This window comes from Geotrypetes seraphini, chromosome 18 (genome assembly GCF_902459505.1).
Source record: "Geotrypetes seraphini chromosome 18, aGeoSer1.1, whole genome shotgun sequence".
NCBI classification, from domain to species: Eukaryota; Metazoa; Chordata; class Amphibia; order Gymnophiona; family Dermophiidae; genus Geotrypetes; species Geotrypetes seraphini.
Window position 1 is genome coordinate 2,468,870 of NC_047101.1, and position 23,062 is coordinate 2,491,931.

The following is a 23,062-nucleotide window of genomic DNA, read 5'->3' on the forward strand; positions in this document are numbered from 1 at the left end:
CTTCCCTTTAGGTTAAGGTAAGTCCAAACTTTTGTTTTTCTGAAGTATTGCCAAAGTCAAAAGTATTGAATTGGTGTTATTCTATCAGAAAATCTTGCTCTTTGTAGCCACTCTATCTACATCTCTGTGTGTGTGTGTGAGTGTCTGGCTTCATATCTGTGTCTGTATCTGTGATTGAATGTGTGTCTAACCTCTGTGTGTGTTCATTTGTTTGTCTGCCTCTGTTGATTGATCCCAATACAGTGAGTTGCTGCTTTGTAACGTTACCATGAAATGTTCTTCTCTAATATCACTGTTCACATTCTTCCCTTTAGCATCAAGCTGGGGTAAGTCCAAGCTTTTGTTTTTCTGAAGTATTGCCAAAGTCAACAGTATTGAATTGGTGTTATTCTATCAGAAAATCTTGCTCTTTGTAGCCACTCTATCTACATCTCTGTGTGTGTGTGTGAGTGTCTGGCTTCATATCTGTGTCTGTATCTGTGATTGAATGTGTGTCTAACTCTCTGTGTGTGTTCATTTGTTTATCTGCCTCTGTTGATTGATCCCAATACAGTGAGTTGCTGCTTTGTAACGTTACCATGAAATGTTCTTCTCTAAAATCTCTGCTCTAAATCTTCTCTTTAGTCTCGTCTTCCTCAGGTAAGTCCAAGCTTTTGTTTTTTTGAACTATCGTTAAAGTCAAAAGTATTGAATTGGTGTTATTCTATCAGGAAATCATGCTCTTTGTAGCCATGGTATCTACATCTGTGTGTGTGTGTGTGTATGTATGTATGTGTGAGTGTCTGGCTTCATATCTGTGTCTGTATCTGTGATTGTATGTGTGTCTAACTCTCTGTGTGTGTTCATTTGTTTGTCTGCCTCTGTTGATTGATCCCAATACAGTGAGTTGCTGCTTTGTAACGTTACCATGAAATGTTCTTCTCTAAAATCTCTGCTCTAAATCTTCTCTTTAGTCTCATCTTTTTCAGGTAAGTCCAAGCTTTTGTTTTTTTGAACTATCGTTAAAGTCAAAAGTATTGAATTGGTGTTATTGTATCAGAAAATCTTGCTCTTTGTAGCCACTCTATCTACATCTCTGTGTGTGTGAGTGTCTGGGTTCATATTTGTGTCTGTGAGCAGATGTTTGTACCTTCTGTGTGTACATCTGTGTTCATATGTTTGTCTGTCTCTATTGTTGCTCTATGACACTCCCATGAGATGTTCTTCTCTAATATCACTGTTCACATTCTTCCCTTTAGGGTGGACAAGGGGTAAGTCCAAGCTTTTGTTTTTCTGAAGTATTGCCAAAGTCAAAAGTACTGAACTGGTGATATTCTATCAGAAAATCTTGCTCTTTGTAGCCACTCTATCTACATCTGTGTGTGTGTGTGTGTGTGTGTAAGTGTCTGGCTTCATATCTGTGTCTGTATCTGTGATTGTATGTGTGTCTAACTCTCTGTGTGTGTTCATTTGTTTGTCTGCCTCTGTTGATTGATCCCAATACAGTGAGTTGCTGCTTTGTAACATTCCCATGAAAGGTTCTGCTCTAAAATTACTGATAGTTCTTCCCTTTAGGGTGTGTGGCAGGGACATTTGAGCTAGGCCAGAGTGACCCACTTGGGGTCCTGTGCCACAAGAAGTAAATGTTTGTGAACTGGACTCCGCCAGTGGTTTCCACGCCCAATGCTGTTTTCTTAGCTGAATGCATAAATAAAGTTCACCACACTGGGTTTCAAAACAAAAACCGGTTCTCAGTTTAATTCATGTGGCTTCATCAAACTCAAATTCATGTCAGATGGCAAAAATGAGCAATAATCAAAAATAGGATTCTTGTGCTTTAGTGCTCTCAATAGTTCAAATAAGAATCTAGTTTCCAGGCTCAGGCAAACTTACAAACTTTGCCATACACAGAAGAAAAAGAAAAAAAAAAGCAAACCTAGAAGATCTGGGTTTTTTCCACACACAGTGCTAATACAGCAGCCCCGTCCTGGGCTTGCCGGTGGCTCTGCTCTCCAGGAGAGAAAAAAAAACATAATCCAAAACAGAGATATCAATCCCCCCCTCTGCAAGGCTTCACTGCTGTAGTCTTTCATAGAACAGTCCTGGGGGCAAGCAGTGCTGAAGAAACAGCTCTGATCCCAGAGGAAAAAAAATAAAACCCAAAGAAACTTTTCCATTCCCTGGAACCCTCCCCAGAGCTTCAGTTCTCACAGGTGTGTCAATTTGAAAGACCAGTTCTGGGTTTGTAGCCACTTCACTGGGTCACACAATCCCCAAGCATAAAACATACAAAAAAGGCAAAAAGCACAGGCTTTCCTTTTCCTCCTGTTCCTCAGGTGCTAGCACAACACACTCACAAAACAAAGTATAATTCTAAAAAAATTAGGAAACTTCCCACCTGCTGTGCTGGGGTTACAACTCCATGCTGTCCTCTCCCTCCAGCTCTGAAGGTGAGCTGCTTTTCCACTGCATGGGGACGTGTGAACAAGTTTTCTCCCCAGAACTCCCTGGCTCTGGGCTAACGTCTTCCATTTCCCAATCAGCCAGCTGGTGTGGGAGAGCCATTGAGGGCTCCCTGCTGCTTCCCCTGCCTCTGGCTGCTATCGGAGTAAAAGGATTTGCCTTAACACGCATAGGAGTGATGAAGATGAAAAGTGAGGCAACTTGGAAAGTTCCACGACGACTATGAACCTCACTGAATTAATTTAAAAATATATAAGCTAGTATCTGGATTCGCTCCTTCTGTTGAGAAGGACTCAAATTGAGAGGGTTGAGTTAAAATTGTACCCACCAAATCTTGCTCTTTGCAGCCAATCTACCTACCTCTGTGTGCGTGTGAGTGTCTAGGTTCATTTATCTGTCTGCATTTGTCAGCATTTGTGTGTTGATATGTTTGTCTGCCTCTATCGATCGATGCCAATAAAGTGACTTTACTGCTCTGCTACTATTTATTATTATTTCTATTACACTGAAAGGCGTACGTGACGCTATACATTTTAACATACAATAGACAGTCCCTGCGCAGAAGAGTTTGCAATCTAATTTAGGCAGGACATTTCAGGGTTGGGGAGAGTATAGTGGGTCTAGGTATCTGACAGCGGTGAGGAGGAGTTAAGAGTTGAAAGCAGTTTCAAAAAAGTGGGCCTTTACTTTGGATTTGAACGCTGCCAGGGACGGAGCATGACGTATTGTTTCAGGCAGCCTGTTCCAGGCATATGGTGATGCAAAAAAGAAGGGATGGAGTCTGGAGTTGGCAGTGAAAGAGAAGCGTACAGATAAGAGGGGCTTGCCCAATGAATGGAGATCACGGGGGGTGGGGGGGTGGGGAGCATAGGGGGAGATGAGTGAAGATAGATATTGGGGGGCTTCAGAGTGAATGCACTTGTAAGTCAGCAAGAGGAGTTTCCCCCCTCCCACCGCTGCAGTCAGTGGGAGAGAATACGAGAGAGAGATAAAAATATATATATAATATATTAGATCATAACATATTAGATCACAACATATGAAATAATCATCAAGTCCAAGACTATTCAGTACAACCTCTTCTAAACATTACTTTAAGTAGAGTTCAAATTAGAAATGCATAAAACACATAACAGATCCATTTAACATTACAGGTGACATGAAAAAGCTGAAGAACTAAATCATTCAGTCTTGTGTCAGCAGGAAATAATAATAAGCATCATTCCAGCCTTAAAATAAATGCAAAGAAATAAAACAAACTCGTTTTAAGTCTGAATATAAAAGTTAATCTACCTATCTTACAATTTCTCCTCAAAGACTCAATTATGTAACCAGCCCCTTAAATTGTAACTTTCCTGGAAATGTCTAGTTATCTTCCGATATAACCCGCCTAGAACTGCAAGGTACAGGTGGAATAGAAGTCACTAATATAATGTATGCAATATGTAATACATTGTCTGAAGGAATCCTTGAACTCAAAATAAGAAATAATGCCAAAGGAAATAAGTTTTAGTAATCTAAGCTGTCTTACTACAAAAATTATTCAGTTCTCTATACCGTTCTCTCAAAAGAGCTCAGTTCAGTTTACCTGGACTTTATTTAGGTACCCAAACACTGTCCCTGTCTGTCCGAGGGGGTCCACAATCTGTCTAATAAGAACATAAGAACATAAGAAATGCCTTCACCGGATCAGACCTTTGGTCCATCTAGTCCGGCGACCCGCACACGCGGAGGCCAATCTAGGTGTTCCCTGATGGAGACCTAGGTGTTCCCTGATGAAGAACTTATTTACCCGTATCCCTCAATGTGATTTGCAAGGAGGTGTGCATCCAACTTGCGTTTGAATCCCATAGTGGAGGTTTCCGTCACAACCTCCTCAGGTAGAGCTTCCCAAGCGTCCACCACTCGCTGTGTGAAACAGAACTTCCTGATATTTGTCCTGGGCCTGTCGCCCTTCAATTTCAGTCCATGACCTCTTGTCCAAGTCACATTTGACAACATGAATAAAGATGCTTCTTGCTCTATTTTGTCGAAAAGGAGAGGAGTGAAAAGAAGTCATAACTTTTTTCAACTGAGGATACAAGTTCCAATTACATATTACCTATTGAGTTAAAGTTTTAACAATCTTCTTCTTTTTTTAAAAATGCCCCTTAAACAGGATCTCTAAATAGAAAGTGGGGGTGCCATAATGGCAAAAAGAGGGAATACAGAAAGGAAAAAGGTGTGTTTTAGAGGCCCTCCAGAATATTTTATAACAAAATGACTCCCTTATTGGAGGAAGATGAATTAGAGCCTGACGCAGACAGCATTTTGATAAGAAACCGGCAACATACCACGGCAGTAGTATGGGAATCCAGGTTCCATCCCACACTCATCCACCCCGTACATTTAAACCCTTGTCTTGGATTGTTACTCATAAACCCAATGCGTTTTCTACGGCTTTCATGGGAAGTCTGAGCCATGCGCTGGGACAGAATCCATTGCTGTGTTGGGTGGATAAATTACATTTTCAGAGACCAAAATATCTATTTTGCCCTTGGAAAACTAAAATACCTTCAAATAACAGAACTAACCCAACTCAGTCTAGTTCAGTGCTTAGAAGGGAAAAGGGGAACTCAAATCTTGATTTATTAAGGCTCAGATGCAGGGTAATAAATATTTACTGATAAAATATTTTCTTCTACTCATCTCAATATCATAAAATCCCCAAAGCTCATAAGGGTAGTAGCAAAGATATTATACACTCTTCATTAAATGAACACACATTCTCATAAAGAGCCCATAAAGAATCTTTGAGGCACTTAAACATAGTAACATAGTAGATGATGGCAGATAAAGACCCGAATAGTCCATCCAGTCTACCCAACCTGATTCAATTTAAATTTTTAAAAATATTTTTTCTTAGCTATTTCTAGGCAAGAATCCAAAGCTCTACCCTTGGTTTCCAACTGTGCTTGGTTTCCAACTGCCGAAATCTCCGTCAAAACCTACTTCCAGCCATTGAAGCCCTTCCTAGCCCATCCTCAACCAAAAGGCCATATACAGACACAGACTGTGCAAGTCTGCCCAGTACTGGCCTTAGTTCAATATTTAATATTATTTTCTGATTCTAGATCCTCTGTGTTCATCCCACGCTTCTTTGAATTATGTCACCGTTTTCCTCTCCACCACCTCTCTCAGGAACGAATTCCAGGCATCCACCACCCTCTCCGTAAAGAATTTCCTAACATTGCTCTTGAATCTACCACCCCTCAACCTAAAATTATGTCCTCTGGTTTTCCTTTTTCTGGAAAAGATTTTGTTATACATTAATGCTCTTCAAATATTTGAACATTTGAATCATATCTCCCCTGTCCCTCCTTTCCTTTAAGGCAGTGGTCGACAAACCATGGCTTGCGAGCTGATCTTTAGCCACTTGAGTGCAGCTCATGACTCGTCTAGAGCAGAGGTGCCCAACCTGCTTCCCTTCCCCGTAGAGAGGACGTTGAAGCGCTGGGCCGACCAACCTTAGTCACCCAACGTCAATTCTGACATCAGAGAGGAAGTTCTGGGCCAGCCAATCGCTGCCTGGCTGGCCCGGAAGTTTCTCTCCGATGTTAAAATTGATTTCAGGTGGGGAAGGGTGGTCGGCCCGGTGCTTCAGCATCCTCTTTACGGGGAAGGCAAGCAAGGCGAGCTCAGAACCCGGCAGTGGCCTGTTCCCTAATGGCGGCGGTGGCGGCCTGTTCCTTGGAGGCTGTGGCAGCCTGTTCCCCAATGGCTGTGGCTTGGGGGAGGGCATGAAAAAAGAAAGAAAGGGAGACAGAAAGAAGGGAGATGGGAGACAGAAAGACAGGGAGACAGACAGAGAGGGTACATGGAGAGAAAAAAATAGGGAGACAGACAGAAAGGGGGCATGGAGAGAGAAAGAAAGAAAGGGGCAGAGAGAGAGAAAGACAGACATACTGAAAGGGGGCAGGATGAAAGAAAGAAAAAGTTGGGGGAGGGAATGAGGTCTGGAGGAGAGGAAGCATACAGGAGGCTGAAAGAAAGGAAGAAATATTGGATGCACGGTCAGAAGAAGAAAGTGCAACCAGAGACTGATGAAATTACCAGACAGCTAAGGTAGGAAAAATGATTTTATTTTCAATTTAGTAATCAAAATGTGTCCGTTTTAAGAATTTATATTTGCTGTCTATATTTTGCACTATGGCCCCCTTTTACTAAACTCAATAGCGGTTTTTAGTGTAGGGAGCCTATGAGCATCGAGAGTAACGCAGGGCATACAGCGCAGCTCCTTGCGCTAAAAACCGCTATCTTGGTTTAGTAAAAAGGGAGGAGGTATATTTGTCTATTTTTGTATAATTATTATGAGGTGACATTGCATAGAGTCATCTGCCTTGACCTCTTTGAAAAACCTTCAGAATATGTATGATAATTAACATTTTCTCTGCCATTCAGTGTGCTTTGTGGGTTTTTTTTAAAATTTTATTGTTGGTAGATGATTTTGACTTGGTCATTTTAAAAGTAGCTCACAAGCCCAAAAAGTGTGGGCACCCCTGCCTTAGATCCTCAACCCGGGGTATTATTTTTTTTTTTTTGGGGGGGGGGGGTTTCTAATCACAGTGTTGCTGCAAAACAGACCAGCAAGTAAAACATAAATTTCTCCAGCCATATCTTATTCCCAGATATGAAGACTAGGAGCAACCTGACACAAAATATTGAGTGCTATTAAGAGATGGGCATGAGAAGTCCCTTTAAATCATCCTTACCCCGATCGGTCAAAGCCAAATAAACCCTGTGGCTTTTCTTAATATCTTTAAACAAACTTCAGTTCCTCATAATATCTCCCACAGTTGTTTCCAGTCAAACTGCTTAAAAAAACACAAACTACGGTCTTTCTCTGAGATAGAACAGAGCATGGCACCAAGCTGGTTGGCTGAAGTAATCATATAAATAGGCTTTCCACCTCAGTTCTTAATTCTATTTCAGTTAAAAATAGTCAAAGCTTTGAGAAGTGTTTCTGCATCCTCTAAAATCTTCAGAAAGGCTTCCCCAGTACAGGTGACTGGGCCATTTTATTGGCATCATTAATTAATTCATTATTAAACATACGTAGGTGGTACATCTTCCAATCACAATCCTTTCACACATTGAAGTCACATTGAAGGCTTCTTAATTTTACTTTGCTAGTAATTTCCTTAGCAACAGTGACTTAAAACCCATCACATGCTTTTTGTCACCTCTGTCAGTAGTAGAAGGAAGTGGACAACATGCTGAGGTCACGCTGACCCTTCAGACATGCAGCCTGTTTTACAAAGCCACGCGGCAACAGCCCCAAAGCCCTTTAAATCTCTAAAACAGGCCCATGGTCTCTTCTATTGCAAATATGTTTTTATAAACTGATGTGCAAATCATCTAAAGAACTACTGGAAGAAAAATATGGTTTTATAAACAAATGTGTTAGTGTGACTTTCAGCTCATTTGCAGGGCCTGTTATGTTGTGGCTCCATTTTGTTCCAAATATATATTCAGGAATAATTAATTACCCCAAGTGCATTAAAATGCAAACAGATAACTATAAGTGCACACAGGTGATTTTAACACACACCTTCTAACACTTCTCAGAGAACCGCTTTTAGCTTATGAGACCGCTGGATAAGCAAAATTTTTAGCCCACTACTGATACGGCTCAATTCTCAATCATTGCACTGGTCCCGGTAATATCTACAAATATAATATTCTCTTACTTTTTATCTTTTTAAAAAATCTCTTTTAAATACTTTTTGTCTTTTTAAGTGCTCAACTTCAAAACAGACTTAGCTTTTCATGCAGGGGCAGCATTACGTTTGTGCTGATGCGGGTTCTCTGAGGCAGCATGGCGAAACGCGTTAGAACCCGTTGAACCCCTGCATGAAAAGCTAAGTCTGTTTTGAAGTTGAGCATTTAAAAAGACAAAAAGTATTTAAAAGAGGTTTTAAAAAAAGTGAGAATTATATTTATAGCTATTACAGGGACCAGTGCAATGATTGAGAATTGAGCCGTATCAGTAGTGGGCTAAAAATTGTGCTTACCCAGCGGTCTCATAAGCTAAAAGCGGTTCTCTGAGCACTGAGAAGTGTTAGAAGGTGTGTGTTAAAAATCACCTGTGTGCACATATAGTTATATTCATTTTGTTCCAGACATTAAACCAAAATATTTCGTTCTATAAAGGAAAAATCTGTACTCTGCGAACTCTGCTGTTTATACTTTGCTGTGTGTGTGAAGGATTTCTATTATTCAGCTACAATATTAGTGTCTTTTAAAGCCTTAACTAAAATTGTATCTAATACATATTGGTTATGGGGGCCCCCCTTAAATTCTGCACAATACAACTATCCTCATCAGATGGGGAACCAATGAAGTGACTTGAGGAGAGGGGTAATGTGAGAACAGCAGCTCTCACGGAATATGAGTCGTGCAGCAGAATTTTGAACGGATGGAAGAGGTGACAGAAGGATGCGCAGGAGACCTGAGATAAGTATGTTGCAGTAGTCTAAGTGCAAGGTGATGAGCGTGACTTTCTGTGACTGTCAAATGACATGTTCTTCTATAATATTCTTCCATTGACAATCAGGGTGGTGACATTGTGGTAAGCCTAAACAAAGGGTAGGGTTAAATGGTAATTTTTCTCAATGGAGGACAGTAAACAGTGGAGTGCCACAGGGGTCTGTACTAGAACCAGTGCTATTTAACTTATTTATAAATGATTTGGAAATTGGAACGACGAGTGTGGTGATTAAATTTGTAGATGACACTAAACTGTTCAAAGTTGTTAAAATGCATGCGGATAATGAAAAATTGCAGGCGGACCTTAAAATAATTGGAGAACTGGGCAAACAAATGGAAGATGAAATTTAATGTGGACAAATGCAAAGTGATGCATATTAGAAAGAATAACCTGAATTACAGTTACCGGATGCTAGGGTCCACCTTGGGGATTAGAACCCAAGAAAAGGATCTGGGTGTCATCATAGACAATACGATGAAATTTTCCACTCAATGTGTGGTGGCGGCCAAAAAAGCAAACAGGATGCTGGGAATTGTTAATCATCCCTTTTTTAATAAGACTAAGAATGTTATAATGCCCCTGTATCGCTCCATGGTGCAACCTCATCTGGAGTATTGCATTCAATCCTGGTCTCCTTATCTCAAGAAAGATATAGTGGCAGTAGAAAAGGTTCAAAGAAGAACGACCAAGATGGTAAAGGGGATGGAACTCCTCTCGTATGAGGAAAAATTTAAACGGTTAGGGCTCTTCAGCTTGGAAAAGAGATGGCTGAGGGGAGATATGATTGAAGTCTACAAAATCCTGAGTGAAGTAGAACAAGTACAAGTGGATCGATTTTTCACTCCATCAAAAATTACAATGACTAGGAGACACTCGATGAAGTTACAGGGAAATACTCTTAAAACCAACAGGAGGAATTTTTTTTTTCACTCAGGGAATAGTTAAGCTCATCTTTTGTGAACCACCTAGAACTATTTGGTTAAGCGGTCTAGAAATTGATTTATGTTTATGTTTAAACACAGCTTCAAATAACTGGGCTTTCAGCCTGGATTTGAATACCGTCAGAGATGGAGCCTGATGTAACCAGGCAGGCAGATTGTTCCAGGCATGCATCACAGCAAGGTAGAAGGGACGGATATGGGAGTTGGCAGTAGAGGAGAAGGGTACCGACAGGAGGGACTTGTCTGATGAATGGAGTTCCTGGGGGAGAGTATAGGGAGTAATAAGAGAGGAAAGATGCTGAGAAACTGCAGAGCGAGTAAGGGGCATTTGAATTGTATGAGGAGATGACAGGGAGCCAGTGAAGCAATCTAAGGAGAGGAGTAATGTGGGTATAATGTCCCCGACAGAATATGAGGTAAGCAGCAGCATTTTAAACAGGTTGAACAGGAGAGAAATGGCTTAGCAGGAGACCCGCAGGAAGCGCAATGCAGTAATCCAGATGAGAGGTGACGAGAGCATGGATGAGGATCTTGGCAGCGTACTCGGAAAGAAAAGGATGGATTTTTAACTATATATATATATATATAAATCTTTATTCAGTTTAAAACTAACAATAAGTGTAACATAATATAGAAACCTTTTACACTTTAACAGCACTTAATATTCTATCAAATTTTATTTCATATCAAATGTTAATATCAATCCCTCCCATATATACCCAACAGTATATATGGGGGGAACCATAAGTAAATCAAAGTATCCCCCCCACTCACCTTGGACGTGTATTTTTAGCAATATTATAAAGAAATGACAAGTTTTAACAGTCTGTTGGATATGCAAGGAGAAGGAGAGCGGCAAGTCAAAGGTGATCCCCAAGGTTGAAAGCTGAAGAGCTGGGAGGATAAAAGTGTTATCCACTGATATAGATAATGGGGGAAGAGGAGAGGTGGGTTTAGGAGGAAAGAAAAGGAGTTCAGTAATGACCATGTTTAATTTTAGATGGTGATGAGACATCTAGGTAAGAATGTCAGAGAGGCAGGCCTGGATTCCTGTAGAAATTTCAGGTGTAGAGAGGTAGATTTGTAAGCCATCAGAGGTGGTACTGGAACAGGTGGGAAAAATTAGAGAACTGAGAGGAGAAAAGAAGAGGTCCTAGTGGCGGATAATGAAAGTCAGTCAGGGCTGGAGTTTGACACACCTTACAGGACATGTCAAGGGAGAAGTGAGGATGTCCAGTGTGGAGGAGACAACAGTATTATAGGAAGACTTGCTTCATTTACAGATTTACATAGTGTAGGTCTTGAGATGGGGGGGGAGGGGAGAGAGAGAGACCATGGCAAAGAGAGTACATAGGTCAATAGACTAAAGATTCCTGAAATTATTGGTGAGGATCGATCATCCCTGGGGGTCAGGGTGATAAATCATGAAGGTTATAAAATCATGGTCAGAGAGGGGAAGAGTTTAGGTAGAGAAGTTGGCAATGGAGTAGTTGGAGAGAGGGACAAGATCAAGGCGGTGGCCTTTTTGGTGTATAGGGCTGCTGGAGCACAGTTGAAAGTTGAAAGAGGATATTGAGCGCAAGGAACTTTGAGATGTAGGAGTTGGTAGTGTTCTCAGGATGAATGTTAATAATCGCCAAGGATGAGGGAAGGTGACCAAGGTTCAAGAAAAATGGAGAGCCAGGAGTCAACATAACGTAACAAATTCACTTATATACCACAGTAACCTCTCAATTCAACAAGGTTAATAACAATCAAAAGACTGTACAGGCCCACATTCAGAAAAATTTCTCAAATAAGTAGGTCTTTAGCATTTTTCTTAAAGGAAAGATTGGAGTTAGAAAAAGGTTCATCCCATGATTCATCTAGAAAAGATGAAATTCTATGGAAAAATCTTTTGTATATGTAACCTTTTACAGTAGGAAATGTAAATAATCTAAAATGCTGAGAAAAACAATTTCTGTCAGTAAATTTAAAGTGATCTTTAATTTAATCAGGTCTAAGGCCAAACAATGTCTTATAACAGATACAACCTAACTTGACTAATATTCTTGCCTCAACTGGGAGCTGACTTAGCTTCGGATGGAATTTAGTTACATGATCAAATTTTTTCAAGATGAAATCAACCGAACAGCCATGTTCTAAATGATTTGCAACTTTTTGATATTCATTTTACTGGAGGCTAGATAAATGATGTTACAATAATCCAGGGAACTCAAAATCAATGATTATACCAGTAGTCTAAATGAGGAAGGATCAAACTAGTACATTCATGTGAGCATTGGATGATAGATTTTGATTTAAATAAACCCCTAAAAGGTCAGTGAGAAAGGAAAAAAGATATTTCTCAGGGGGTCAATAAATGACTGCTATTGGGATAGGTAGGGGCAAATAGACGGACTGAGTGTACCTCAAAGGAGAAGCAGTGAGGTAGAAAAGGGATTGAAAACTACAGAAGGGGGAGAGTAACAATCCATTTCCGCTTCCACGGCCAACCGGGTGAGACATATGGGAGAAGTGGTAACTTACATTTATGACATAGGACAGCGACTGAAGCAGAGTCTTCAGGGCTGAGCCAGGTTTCAGCTAGTCAGCTAGTGCAAGTAGGTGGAAAGAATGAGAAATAGAGAGGTCATGGACATAAGCGATCTAGCTGGAGATAGAGCGAAAATTCCAGATGGCACATGAGAAAGGTAGAGAAGGAGAAGAGAGGAACAGAAATAAGATTGGAGATGTTGTGGTGTGATCTGACTAGGAGAGTTGACTAGGAGAGTTGACTAGGAGGGCCAGGATTGGGGTTGATGTCTCCAGTAGTGAGCAGAAGGAGGAGTAGGAGAGTACGGAGCAGAGTAGGAGAGGTGCAATGAAGGTGACGTAGGTGAGGTGGTCAGACAATATGGGGAGGATTGAATGAGGGGGAGAAACTGTTAGAGTTTTAGAGCTATGAAGAAGGTGGGTGAAAGAAGAGATGGGGAAGTGGTGAATTTACCGAGTGGAAACACAAAAACAGAGCCAACAACCCCGTGGTTAATTCCAACAAAAGAAAGTGGGGAGGGAACTATATACATCAACCTGTGACAGAGTTTGAGTTTCAAATCATTTATTAGAAACAACTTGGCAAATTTATTTACCACAAAAGGAAATGTCATATGGACTGATATTTATTCATTTATATATGTGTTGTATCTAATAAATGAATTTATCAAGTGGACCATGTGGATTTGAGGAATCCAGTGGTTTGTGCTTGGAAGGGGAGGTTGGTTAAGGTCAGGAACAAGAAAAGAAGGTGAAATGGGTGAGGAAGATCAGGTAGGTCTGGAGGAAGAGTCAGGTGGTGCATTGTAAGATCTGCGGGTAGGGAGGGTGGTTGAGGTACAGAGGTTACTTTGACTTAGGAGTAAAAGGGTGAGGGAATGGGATTTATATATTATATTCTTGTGGTTCCCTGTTCAAAGTGGATGATAGTAGAGGGTTAAGTGACCTGCCGGAGTTTGATATCACAGCCTTTGGGTACTTGAGGCAGAGGCTCTACCACTAGGCCAAATTAGTTTCTAGGTTGAATAGGTGATAGTCAAGAGGGTCAATTGGTTAGAGGTTTGGTTGGAGGAGCCTTAATTAGTGATGATATTTACTTGTGTGTATCAGCTGGAGGATTGACGAGGGTGATTAGTGGATGTATAAGAGTAATGTGAACCAAGGGATGGGTGGATGAGGGGCAGGTTGAGAAGATCTAAGCACAGGATTGAGAGCACACCATGGCTATGAATCCAATCTCCAAAGTTGACTCCAGAAGACAGTTCCAGAAGCAGGGGGAGGTAACTGAGTCTTTATAGTTGCCATATGTCAGGAAGAAGTAATAGTTAAAAGCACCTTTTAAAAGGTGGAGTGGGGAGATCCCAGGATTTTCAAGACCATTGGCTTGGAAATTAGCAGCTCTATAAGGAATAGACAAGCTAGAAGCCAGTAGCCACTGTAGTGCTGCCCAATTCAGGGAAAACAATTTTGATTCAATTCAATTTGGCCAGCTGAATCGATTTTTCAATTCGATTCAATTTCACAGCTTTTTAAATTTACACATTTTATTTAACCAAGGCAATATCATGTCAAAGTCAGGAACATCCAATTCTATTCTTATGTTGCATATGTGCAAAATCTCTCCCTCTCTTCTGCATGCTTCTCTTGTGCCCCTCTACCATATGCAGGATTTCTCCCTCTCACCCCTTTCTACCTCTTTGTTGTATCTCTCCCTTCCTCTTCTCCATCCCATGTCCAACAATTCTTCTTCTTTCCTCCCTCCATCCCATCCCTTTCAGTAGCAGCTTTTCATCCCTCGCTCTCAGCCCTGTGTGCAGTAGCTTTTCATCTCTCCTATCTCGCTGTGCAGAACCTCCTGACCAAACCACCACCACCACCACAATCGCCACCATTGTGAAATCTGGGCTCCCCAAAGCAACAGCAGCGGTGGTGGTGAGTAGTCAGCTGCTTGAGGCCTGCCCCAAGGCTTCCCTCTGCTGCATCATCAGTGACATGGCAGATGGAAGGCCCCGACATAGCAGGCTGCAAGCAGCCTGTTCAGAGGGCTACCTCTGCCGGACGGCCACCGCCACTGCTGCTGCTGCTTTAGGAGGTTTGGAGGAATGTCAGGTCTCACAAGTGGGGGGTGGGGGTGATCACTGAATCAATGATTTACTTGAAGAATGAATTAATTTCAATCGATTCACCAAAGTGAATCAGTGAATTGATTTGAATCGGTCAGCAGTGGTAACTGGTAGCCAGAACATTTTAAAAGGTGGGGTGGGGAGAACCGAGGATTTCCGAGACTGTTGGCTTAAAAATTAGCAGCTCTGTGAGGAGCCAGGAGCCAGAACCGGACAGGGTTGAGAGCACCCTGTGGCTATGAAAACAATCTCCAAAGTTGACCCCAGAAGAGGCATAGTCAGTTCCAGAAGCAGAGAAGAAAGAAAGAGGAGATGACTGTGCAAAATGTAAAGATAGCACATGCCAGGGATGGTGTTAGAGGAATGAAACTAGTGCAATTGCCCTTGACCCCATGGTCAGACAGAGCCACAAGCCCACTGGAAGCTGAAGGCAGCTCAACATGGTAATGATCTTTGTGGTCCCCAGCTATGTCTTACACCACTCTGGCAACAAATACAATAAAACCTGACACATTCTAATCACAAAATAAAAAAGATTATTTTTTTTCTTTTTTTAAATCTTTTGTTCTGTGTTCATTTTATTTTTCAAATCAAGTTGGTCTCAGTCTCTGATTTCTGCTTCCCTCTATCATCTCTTAGCTCACTCACCAGGATCTCCTGCCCATTTGACATTTCTTCTCTCTCCATGTTCATCCTCCATCTCCCTGGCACCCATAATTCACTGAAACACCATGGTGGGGTGAGGGAGGAAAAAGGACTGAGACTGATTTAATCCTTTGTAACTGGTGTGCACTACCTCTGGGTGGGCTTTGGGTCCTTCCGTGGCTATGCTCCCAGTACATGTGTCTGTTCTTGTCTGCATTCACTATTTGTTAGCATTTGTGTGTGGGCACAGACGTGTTCATAGGTGTCTGCATGCCTCCATTAATTGATGCCTTTGCTGACAGAACAGTGACTTTGCTCAACTCAACTGTTGTAGATTTCAAAACTGCTTCTTTTTGGTGTTATTGTATCAGCAAAACTTGCTCTTCGTAGCAACTGTGTACATGTGTGTTCATGTGTATGTATGTTTATGTATGTTTATGTGTGTCTGGTGTGTGCATGTACGAGTGTTGCTGTGTGGATATCTGTGAGCATGTTTGTGCCTCTGTTGGTTGATCCCTTTGAAGTGACTTTGCTGCTTTTCTCTAGAATCTCTCTCTCTCTTCTTCTTCCTTTGTAGCTACTGTACCTGGTTTGTTTCTTTTTTCTTGCAGGGTCACCATTAAAGAAATCCCATGGGACATTATTGCAGGTAAATCCAACTTCCTCTTGTTAGGTATATTAGCAATCTGAGCATAGGTAAAAGACAGCAATTAACAATCATTTGGCCACCTCTTTCTTTCTGGTTTTCTATCACTTTGAGGAAACATATAAACATAGAACATGACGAAAAGGGCCACGGCCCATCTAGTCTGACCACACTAATGGCCCACCCCCTAACTCCCTCCATGAAGAGATCCTACATGCCAATCCCATCTTTTCTTAAAATCTGGCACGCTGCTGGCCTCAATTACCTGTTGTGGAAGATTATTCCAGCGATCAACCACCCTTTCGGTGAAGAAATATTTTCTGGTGTCGCCATGAAATTTCCCACCCCTGATTTTCAATGGATGCCCTCTTGTTGCCGTGGGTCCTTTAAGGAAAAAGAGATCCTCTTCCACCTCGATACGGTCTGTGACAATATACTGTACAGTATATTGTTTCAAACATTCATCTTGGTCTCTGATTCCCCTCCTCTCTCTGGTCTATGAAATAATCTTTATTAAAATGATCCCACGTGTTGGCAGAAGGTGGCAGTGTTGCGTCCATGAACCACAACATTATGCAGCTTTGCAGGAGACCTGAGCTTCAAAGCCATGGCATATGAATCAACCTGCTGGCTCTGGGAGCAGCCCTGAAGGAAGTGTTTTCTCTGCGTCTGTGAGCACTGCAGAGGGATTGGGGAAAGGAGGTAGAGCAGTGGCTTTCAACCCAGTCCTCAGGGACATCCTGGCCAGTCGGTGCACCCACAATGAATATGCATGAGAGATATTTGCATGCAATGGAGAAAGGGTGTGCTAAATATATGAGGGATCTTCAAAAGATTTCCGCACGTTTAACTTTTTAAACACTAGTTATTAAATATCTCAAAAGGAAATTACATCACTCTACCACATAATCACCCTGTTTTATGATACATTTTCTCCAGCATCCTATTAACTTCTTAAAGCCATCAGAAACGAATTTTAAAAAATATGGAAATATGAAAGTGCAGAAACCTTTTGAAGAACCCTCCTATCTCTTGTATTTTCATTATGGATTTCCTGAAAACTCAACTGGCCAGGTGGTCCCCGAGGACTGAGTCCAAATCCACTGAGGTAGGAAACAAACCTGGCTCTTCTAGCAGCCTCCTTCCCCAGAACTAATCACCTCTAGTTTTTCGATGTTAGTACAGTGAAGGGGAAGGAAGGCCACATCGTTTCTCCTCACTGCACCAGATCCTGCTCCCTGCCTGCTTCTTCGGCAGGAAGCCTCGTCCACTTTTAACTCGTGCACTCTTCAGCCCTCTCTCAGCAATATTAAGGGGCACAGATGGCCACTGCGTGGTCCAGAGCCCAGCACTGCCCTGCAGAACAACAAGGCAGAGGAAGGTTCCCTCCATCTTGTCCCTCCATCCTCCGCCCGACGCCACTCCTGACGCGAGGATCGGGCCTGGCTCTGCCCACAGCAGAGTTCCAGCTCTTCCTCAGCCCTATTTGAGGGCATCTGAAAAGTTTCATCGCAGAACAGCAAGGCAGAGGAAGGAGAAAGGTTCCCTCCATCTTGCCCCTCCCTCCTCCGCCCGACGCTGCTCCAGTCCCCCCTAGAACAAAAAATAATCCTACCCATACCAAAAAAAAGAAAACCCCAAAAGAAATACAACTCACTCCAAAACTTCCTCACATACACACCAAGCAACCTACACCTCTCAACTCCACAAAATGAAGATAACAAAACAGAAGCAAATAGTCATCTTCCTGTTACTCTTGATCCTAACAAACTGGAAAGCAAAAGGAAACTTTAACTCTCCAATTCCAGTTTTAATAACAAGTAATAGAAACAACCACCCAGCAGGGAGATACCATATAAACGTGGTTGACTGCTCCTCCTGCATGCACCACAGTATCCCCCAGACTTGGGGGAGAAGACCTACAAACGCCTCCCGAAACCATACCAGGAACAAACCCACCCCCCAAGCAAACAACCTCTTCTACCCAAAAACTTCAAGTAACACTAAAACAGAATTTACATCAATAAAATGCGCATACATGAACATCAAACGGTAGCAAAAACGGTAGCAGAACGAGACTTGGGGGTAATCGTCAGTGAGGACATGAAGTCTGCCAATCAAGTGGAGCAGGCTTCGTCCAAGGCAAGACAAATCATGGGCTGCATACGAAGGGGTTTCGTCAGTCGTAAGGCGGAAGTCATTATGCCATTGTATAGATCCATGGTGAGGCCCCACCTGGAATACTGTGTGCAATTCTGGAGGCCGCATTATCGCAAGGATGTGCTGAGACTGGAGTCAGTGCAAAGAATGGCCACTCGGATGGTCTCGGGACTCAAGGATCTACCATACGAAAAACGGCTTGACAAATTACAGCTATACTCGCTCGAGGAGCGCAGAGAGAGGGGGGACATGATCGAGACGTTCAAGTATCTTACGGGCCGCATCGAGGCGGAGGAAGATATCTTCTTTTTCAAGGGTCCCACGACAACAAGAGGGCATCCGTTGAAAATCAGGGGCGGGAAACTACGAGGTTTCACCAGGAAATTCTTTTTCACTGAAAGAGTGGTTGATCGCTGGAATAGTCTTCCACTACAGGTGATTGAGGCCAGCAGCGTGCCTGATTTTAAGGCCAAATGGGATCGCTACATGGGATCTATTCACAGGGCAAAGGTAGGGGAGGGACATTAAGGTGGGCAGACTAGATGGGCCGTGGGCCCTTATCTGCCGTCTATTTCTATGTTTCTATCAGATCCCTAGGCCCAAAAACTGAGATTATAAGGGACTGGATAGAAACAGATAAACTAGGATGTCTCTTCCTCACAGAAACATGGCTAATATCAGACGCCGACCCCAGAATTACAGAAGTGTGTCCACAAGTAGTTTGCAGAGACAAAAAACGAGGGGGAGAACCAGCCATCCTAGCCCAAAACACTCTAAATATAGTCCTACAGGACAAAGCCTCCACCCCACACATGAATCTACTCGCATGCCAACTATTGAGCCCCACATTCAAAGGAACATTAACATGCCTACTTTGCTACATAACACCAGGAAAATGGAATGTAGCAAAATCAGAATTTGAAGAATTTATTCTCAGAAACTCCTTCACATCAACATACAACCTAATCCTGGGCGATTTTAACCTGCACCTAGAAGACAAATCTTCCAATCAAACAGAAAACCTCCTTGCATTCCTCAAAACCCTTTCCCACAGAATCCTGGACCCACAAACCACACACGAAAAGGGCCACCAACTCGACATAGCTGTCTTCATGTCCCAAACATCCACCACACAAGAAATACACACCACAAACGGAACTTGGTCTTGCACCCTCTGGTCAGACCACTACAGATACACCTTCAAAATCAAATGGACACAGGGCAAAACCAAACAAAATAACGAAAGCTTAACATACAAAACACACAAAAAGATCGACCCACATAAATTCTGGAACAAAGTAGACACCATGATCCAAGATGGCAACCCCATGGATTTCCTAAACCATTGGCGCACTCTAAGCACAGCCATCCTTGAAGACATGACACAACCACAAATAAAAACCAGAATCTGCAGACGCTCAGACAAATGGTTTGACAACGAACTACTACAACTTAAACGACAATGCAGATGTCTTGAAAGAGAATGGAGAAAAGACAACCAAGAACACACAAAAACAACCAGGAGAATACTGAACAAACAATACAAACAAAAGCTAGAATAAAAAAGAAAATCATACTACACCAATCAGATAGGCACAGAAATCCAAGACACCAAAAAACTTTTCAAACTACTAAAGGAACTCACAGACACCAAACCCTATCTAGCCACCAATACTGCCCCTCCCCCCACAGCAAACCAACTGGATGAATTCTTCAAAAACAAAATCTCAACAGCCAGAAACACTTTCACCGGGACCCCAAGCCATCTCAATGAAATCTCACTACCACCCTTAGAAAAAGAGGCCTACGCAGCGGACAGAAACTGGTCAGACTTACAATGGCCCAACCTAGAAAGACTCTACAACAAATAAAATCATGCAGCCTGTGACCTCAACCACTGCCCCCCATATCTGTTAATAGCAGCCAGCACTAAATTCAGCACCCACCTCATGCGGTGGATCAGTTACATGCTAACAGAAGGCAGACCTATCCAAAATCATCATAACCCCTATCCTGAAAGACCCAAAGGGAGCTATAGATCAGCAATCCAATTATAGACCTATAGCCTCCATACCGCTTTACGTCAAGCTAATAGAAGGCCTCGTAGCAAACCTTCTCACCGAATACTTAGAAAACCACAACATACTCCACCCCTCACAATCAGGCTTCAGTGGCAACTACAGCACAGAAACACTACTAGTCTCCCTCTTAGACACAGCCAAACAACACCTAAGTAAAGGCAAAAAAAATGCTACTCAAACAACTCGATCTCACAGTGGCATTTGACTTAGTAGATCACAACATCCTACTACAAACACCGGAGGCAATAGGGATCACAGGCAGAGTCTACAATTGGTTTGAAGGAATGCTCCGCTCAAGAAAATATAGAGTTAAAGCAAACAAGGAACAGTCAGAATCCTGGAACAACCCCTGCAGAGTCCCCCAAGGCTCTCCACTATCTCCAACACTCTTCAACCTTTACACAGCCACATTTGGCACATGCTTAGATGAAATAGGCATAACTTCATACAGCTATGCAGATGACATCACCATCCTCCTGCCTTTCAACCAAACCAACCCCAACACAATGAACAAACTACACACTGCACTAGAAACAGTGTCAAAATGGATGAGAGACCACAAATTAAAGCTGAATCAAGACAAAACCAATTTCTTACTTCTAGAAAAAAACAAAACCACAACCATAACAAACCTAGAAATAGACTCCATCACATACTCCATACAACCCAACCTAAAACTGCTGGGAATAATGATAGACAAAGGCTGCATCATGCAACTTCAAATCAGCAAAACTATCCAGAAGGCATTCGCAACCATGCACAACCTAAGTTATATCCTAAAATACTTCAACAACGAACAATTCAAACTCTTGGTACAAGCGCTAATCCTAGGACTCCTGGACTATTGTAACATCCTATACCTGTCATGCCCAACCAACATGCTAAAACAATTACAAACAGTCCAAAATACAGCTCTTAGACTGATTTACTCGCTGAAAAAATATGACCACATTACCACCACCTTCTGAGATTCATACTGGCTCCCAGTACAAGCACGCATACAATACAAATTTTACTGCACCCTATTCAAAGCCCTAAATGGAAACGGACCAAGATATCTGAGCAACCGCCTAAACAGGAAAAACACATCCAGACCAAGGAGAACTCATGCACACTTTACCCACCCTCCAATCAAAGATATACAAGCAAAAAAAATATACGATGAATATTAGCCACCAGAGCAACGAAAATAGAACGCCACCTCTCCAATCTGCTGACTATAACACACAACTACAAACATTCAGGGAAGAACTTAAAACCTTTCAATTCAAGAAATTTATCAAATGATCTAACTAAACCTGATCGACCCTCCACAGATCCCGACGCATACTACATCTATTAACCATGTATTCTCCCTGGAAATGCCCAGGCCAACTCTTGTTGTAAACTGCCTAGAACTGAAAGGTATTGGCTTGATAGAAGACATCAATGTAATGTAATGTACAGAGCAGGAAAGAAACCGGTCTTTATTAGAGATCTACTGTATGAACACCAGGAGCACGAAAAAACAGGAAGTAACCATGTTATCCAAAGTAAAAGTTCTGCATTCAGACCTAAACAGCACCTAATTAATGTGTTCTTGAAGCAACTCCCACTTTAATACTGAGCACGATAATCCTTTCAGAAAGATTTTGTATTTTTTTGTATTTTCACGCTCTCATCATCCTACTTCAATTTTAGAAAACTGGTAAAAACGAATTTGTTCAATTGATTTGTAAACTAAGAATCTCCACATCTCTGCTTATTCAACCAGTAACCCTAAGAACTATATAGCTTTCAAATTCTTTCATTATGTAAGATTGTATTGCTGACTTTGATTGTAACCTCTTCGCTGATTGTCTAGCACTTCTTGCTGTAAACCGCCTTGAACTTCTATGGCTTTGGCGGTATATAAGAATAAAATTATTATTACTAATTGTCTTTTCTGCTCTTCTAGAAGGTCTTGGCCTCGCTATCAGCCAATGGAATGTGCCAAATGGCTATCGTAGAATCCTCTCTGTACTCTTCTCTTCCATACAAGGGATCTTCTTCCATATCATCCAGCACTTGAAGCTTATTATCCTGTAGAGATGTCTCATGATTCAGCTGTCCCTTGTATCGCTTCCTCAATAAAGTAAAAGCATTCAAATTCCTGGTTCTACTTCCTTCATCTTTTGAGACATGAGTTATCACAATTACAATTACATTATTCCATAAGTTCTGTGTGGATTACAGAGAAGAAAGCGGGTCAACCTGAATAAAACATGAATTTTTGCAGACTGGTGAACACATTTCCCCCTTTAACCCTGGTTTATAGCGTAATAGAGAATTGGTGAGGTTCTTGTCTCAAATATGTAGCCACCCCCTTTGTTAGTGGAAAGGGCAGTGGGGTCATGTATCCTGCTTAGGAGATCCCAGAGTTTGAAATCACCCTCCCTCTCCAGGGGGCAAAACATGTCACACACCAGACTGGGCTTCCCAAATACTTATGTTTATAGCTTCATTGGGTAAGCAGCTGTAGAGATTTAAATGAAAGGTTATAGTAGACACTCTGTTTAGTCAAGCAGGTAAATAGAGCCGTCCACTCAAGATGGATGGCCTACACTGAAACATCTTGAAAGGATTTTCTTAAGAAATTTTACTCCACAGGTGACCCTTGAGGGGAAGAATTCTGGCCTAGTGTGTTTTTGTAGACAATATGATGAAACCTTTTGCCCAATATATGGCGGCAGACAAAAAAGCAAACAAGATGCTAGGAATTATTTAAAAATGGCTGGTAAACAAGACTAACGATATTATAATGCCTCTGTATTGTTCCAGGTGGGATCTTACCTGGAGTATTTATAAACAATATTCAGGGAAAAAGGTATAAAAAAAATACATCAATTATAAAAATGAAAAAATAGGGAGTGAAAAAGTTTGTGTAATCAAAAAACACTTCCCTGGATATGCAATCGTAATGATTTGATAATGCTATACAT

At 41.8% G+C, this 23,062-nt stretch overlaps 1 protein-coding gene across 30 annotated transcripts in view; it reads left to right on the forward strand.

Moving 5' to 3' along the window:
• LOC117351583 (mucin-21-like) overlaps positions 1–22,230 on the forward strand; it is a 62,261-nt gene extending 40,031 nt beyond the window's left edge. For 23 of the 30 annotated variants that reach the window (XM_033927072.1, XM_033927069.1, XM_033927044.1 and 20 more), the window contains 7 exons: positions 12–17; positions 315–326; positions 625–639; positions 954–968; positions 1,239–1,250; positions 15,827–15,864; positions 22,039–22,230. In XM_033927072.1, coding sequence (XP_033782963.1) covers positions 12–17; positions 315–326; positions 625–639; positions 954–968; positions 1,239–1,250; positions 15,827–15,838 — 72 coding nt within the window. In that variant the 3' untranslated portion in view covers positions 15,839–15,864; positions 22,039–22,230. The remainder of the gene's footprint in view (positions 1–11; positions 18–314; positions 327–624; positions 640–953; positions 969–1,238; positions 1,251–15,826; positions 15,865–22,038) is intronic. The other 7 variants (XM_033927052.1, XM_033927041.1, XM_033927040.1 and 4 more) reach the window with 6 other exon arrangements.
• The last annotated feature ends 832 nt before the right edge of the window (positions 22,231–23,062 follow it).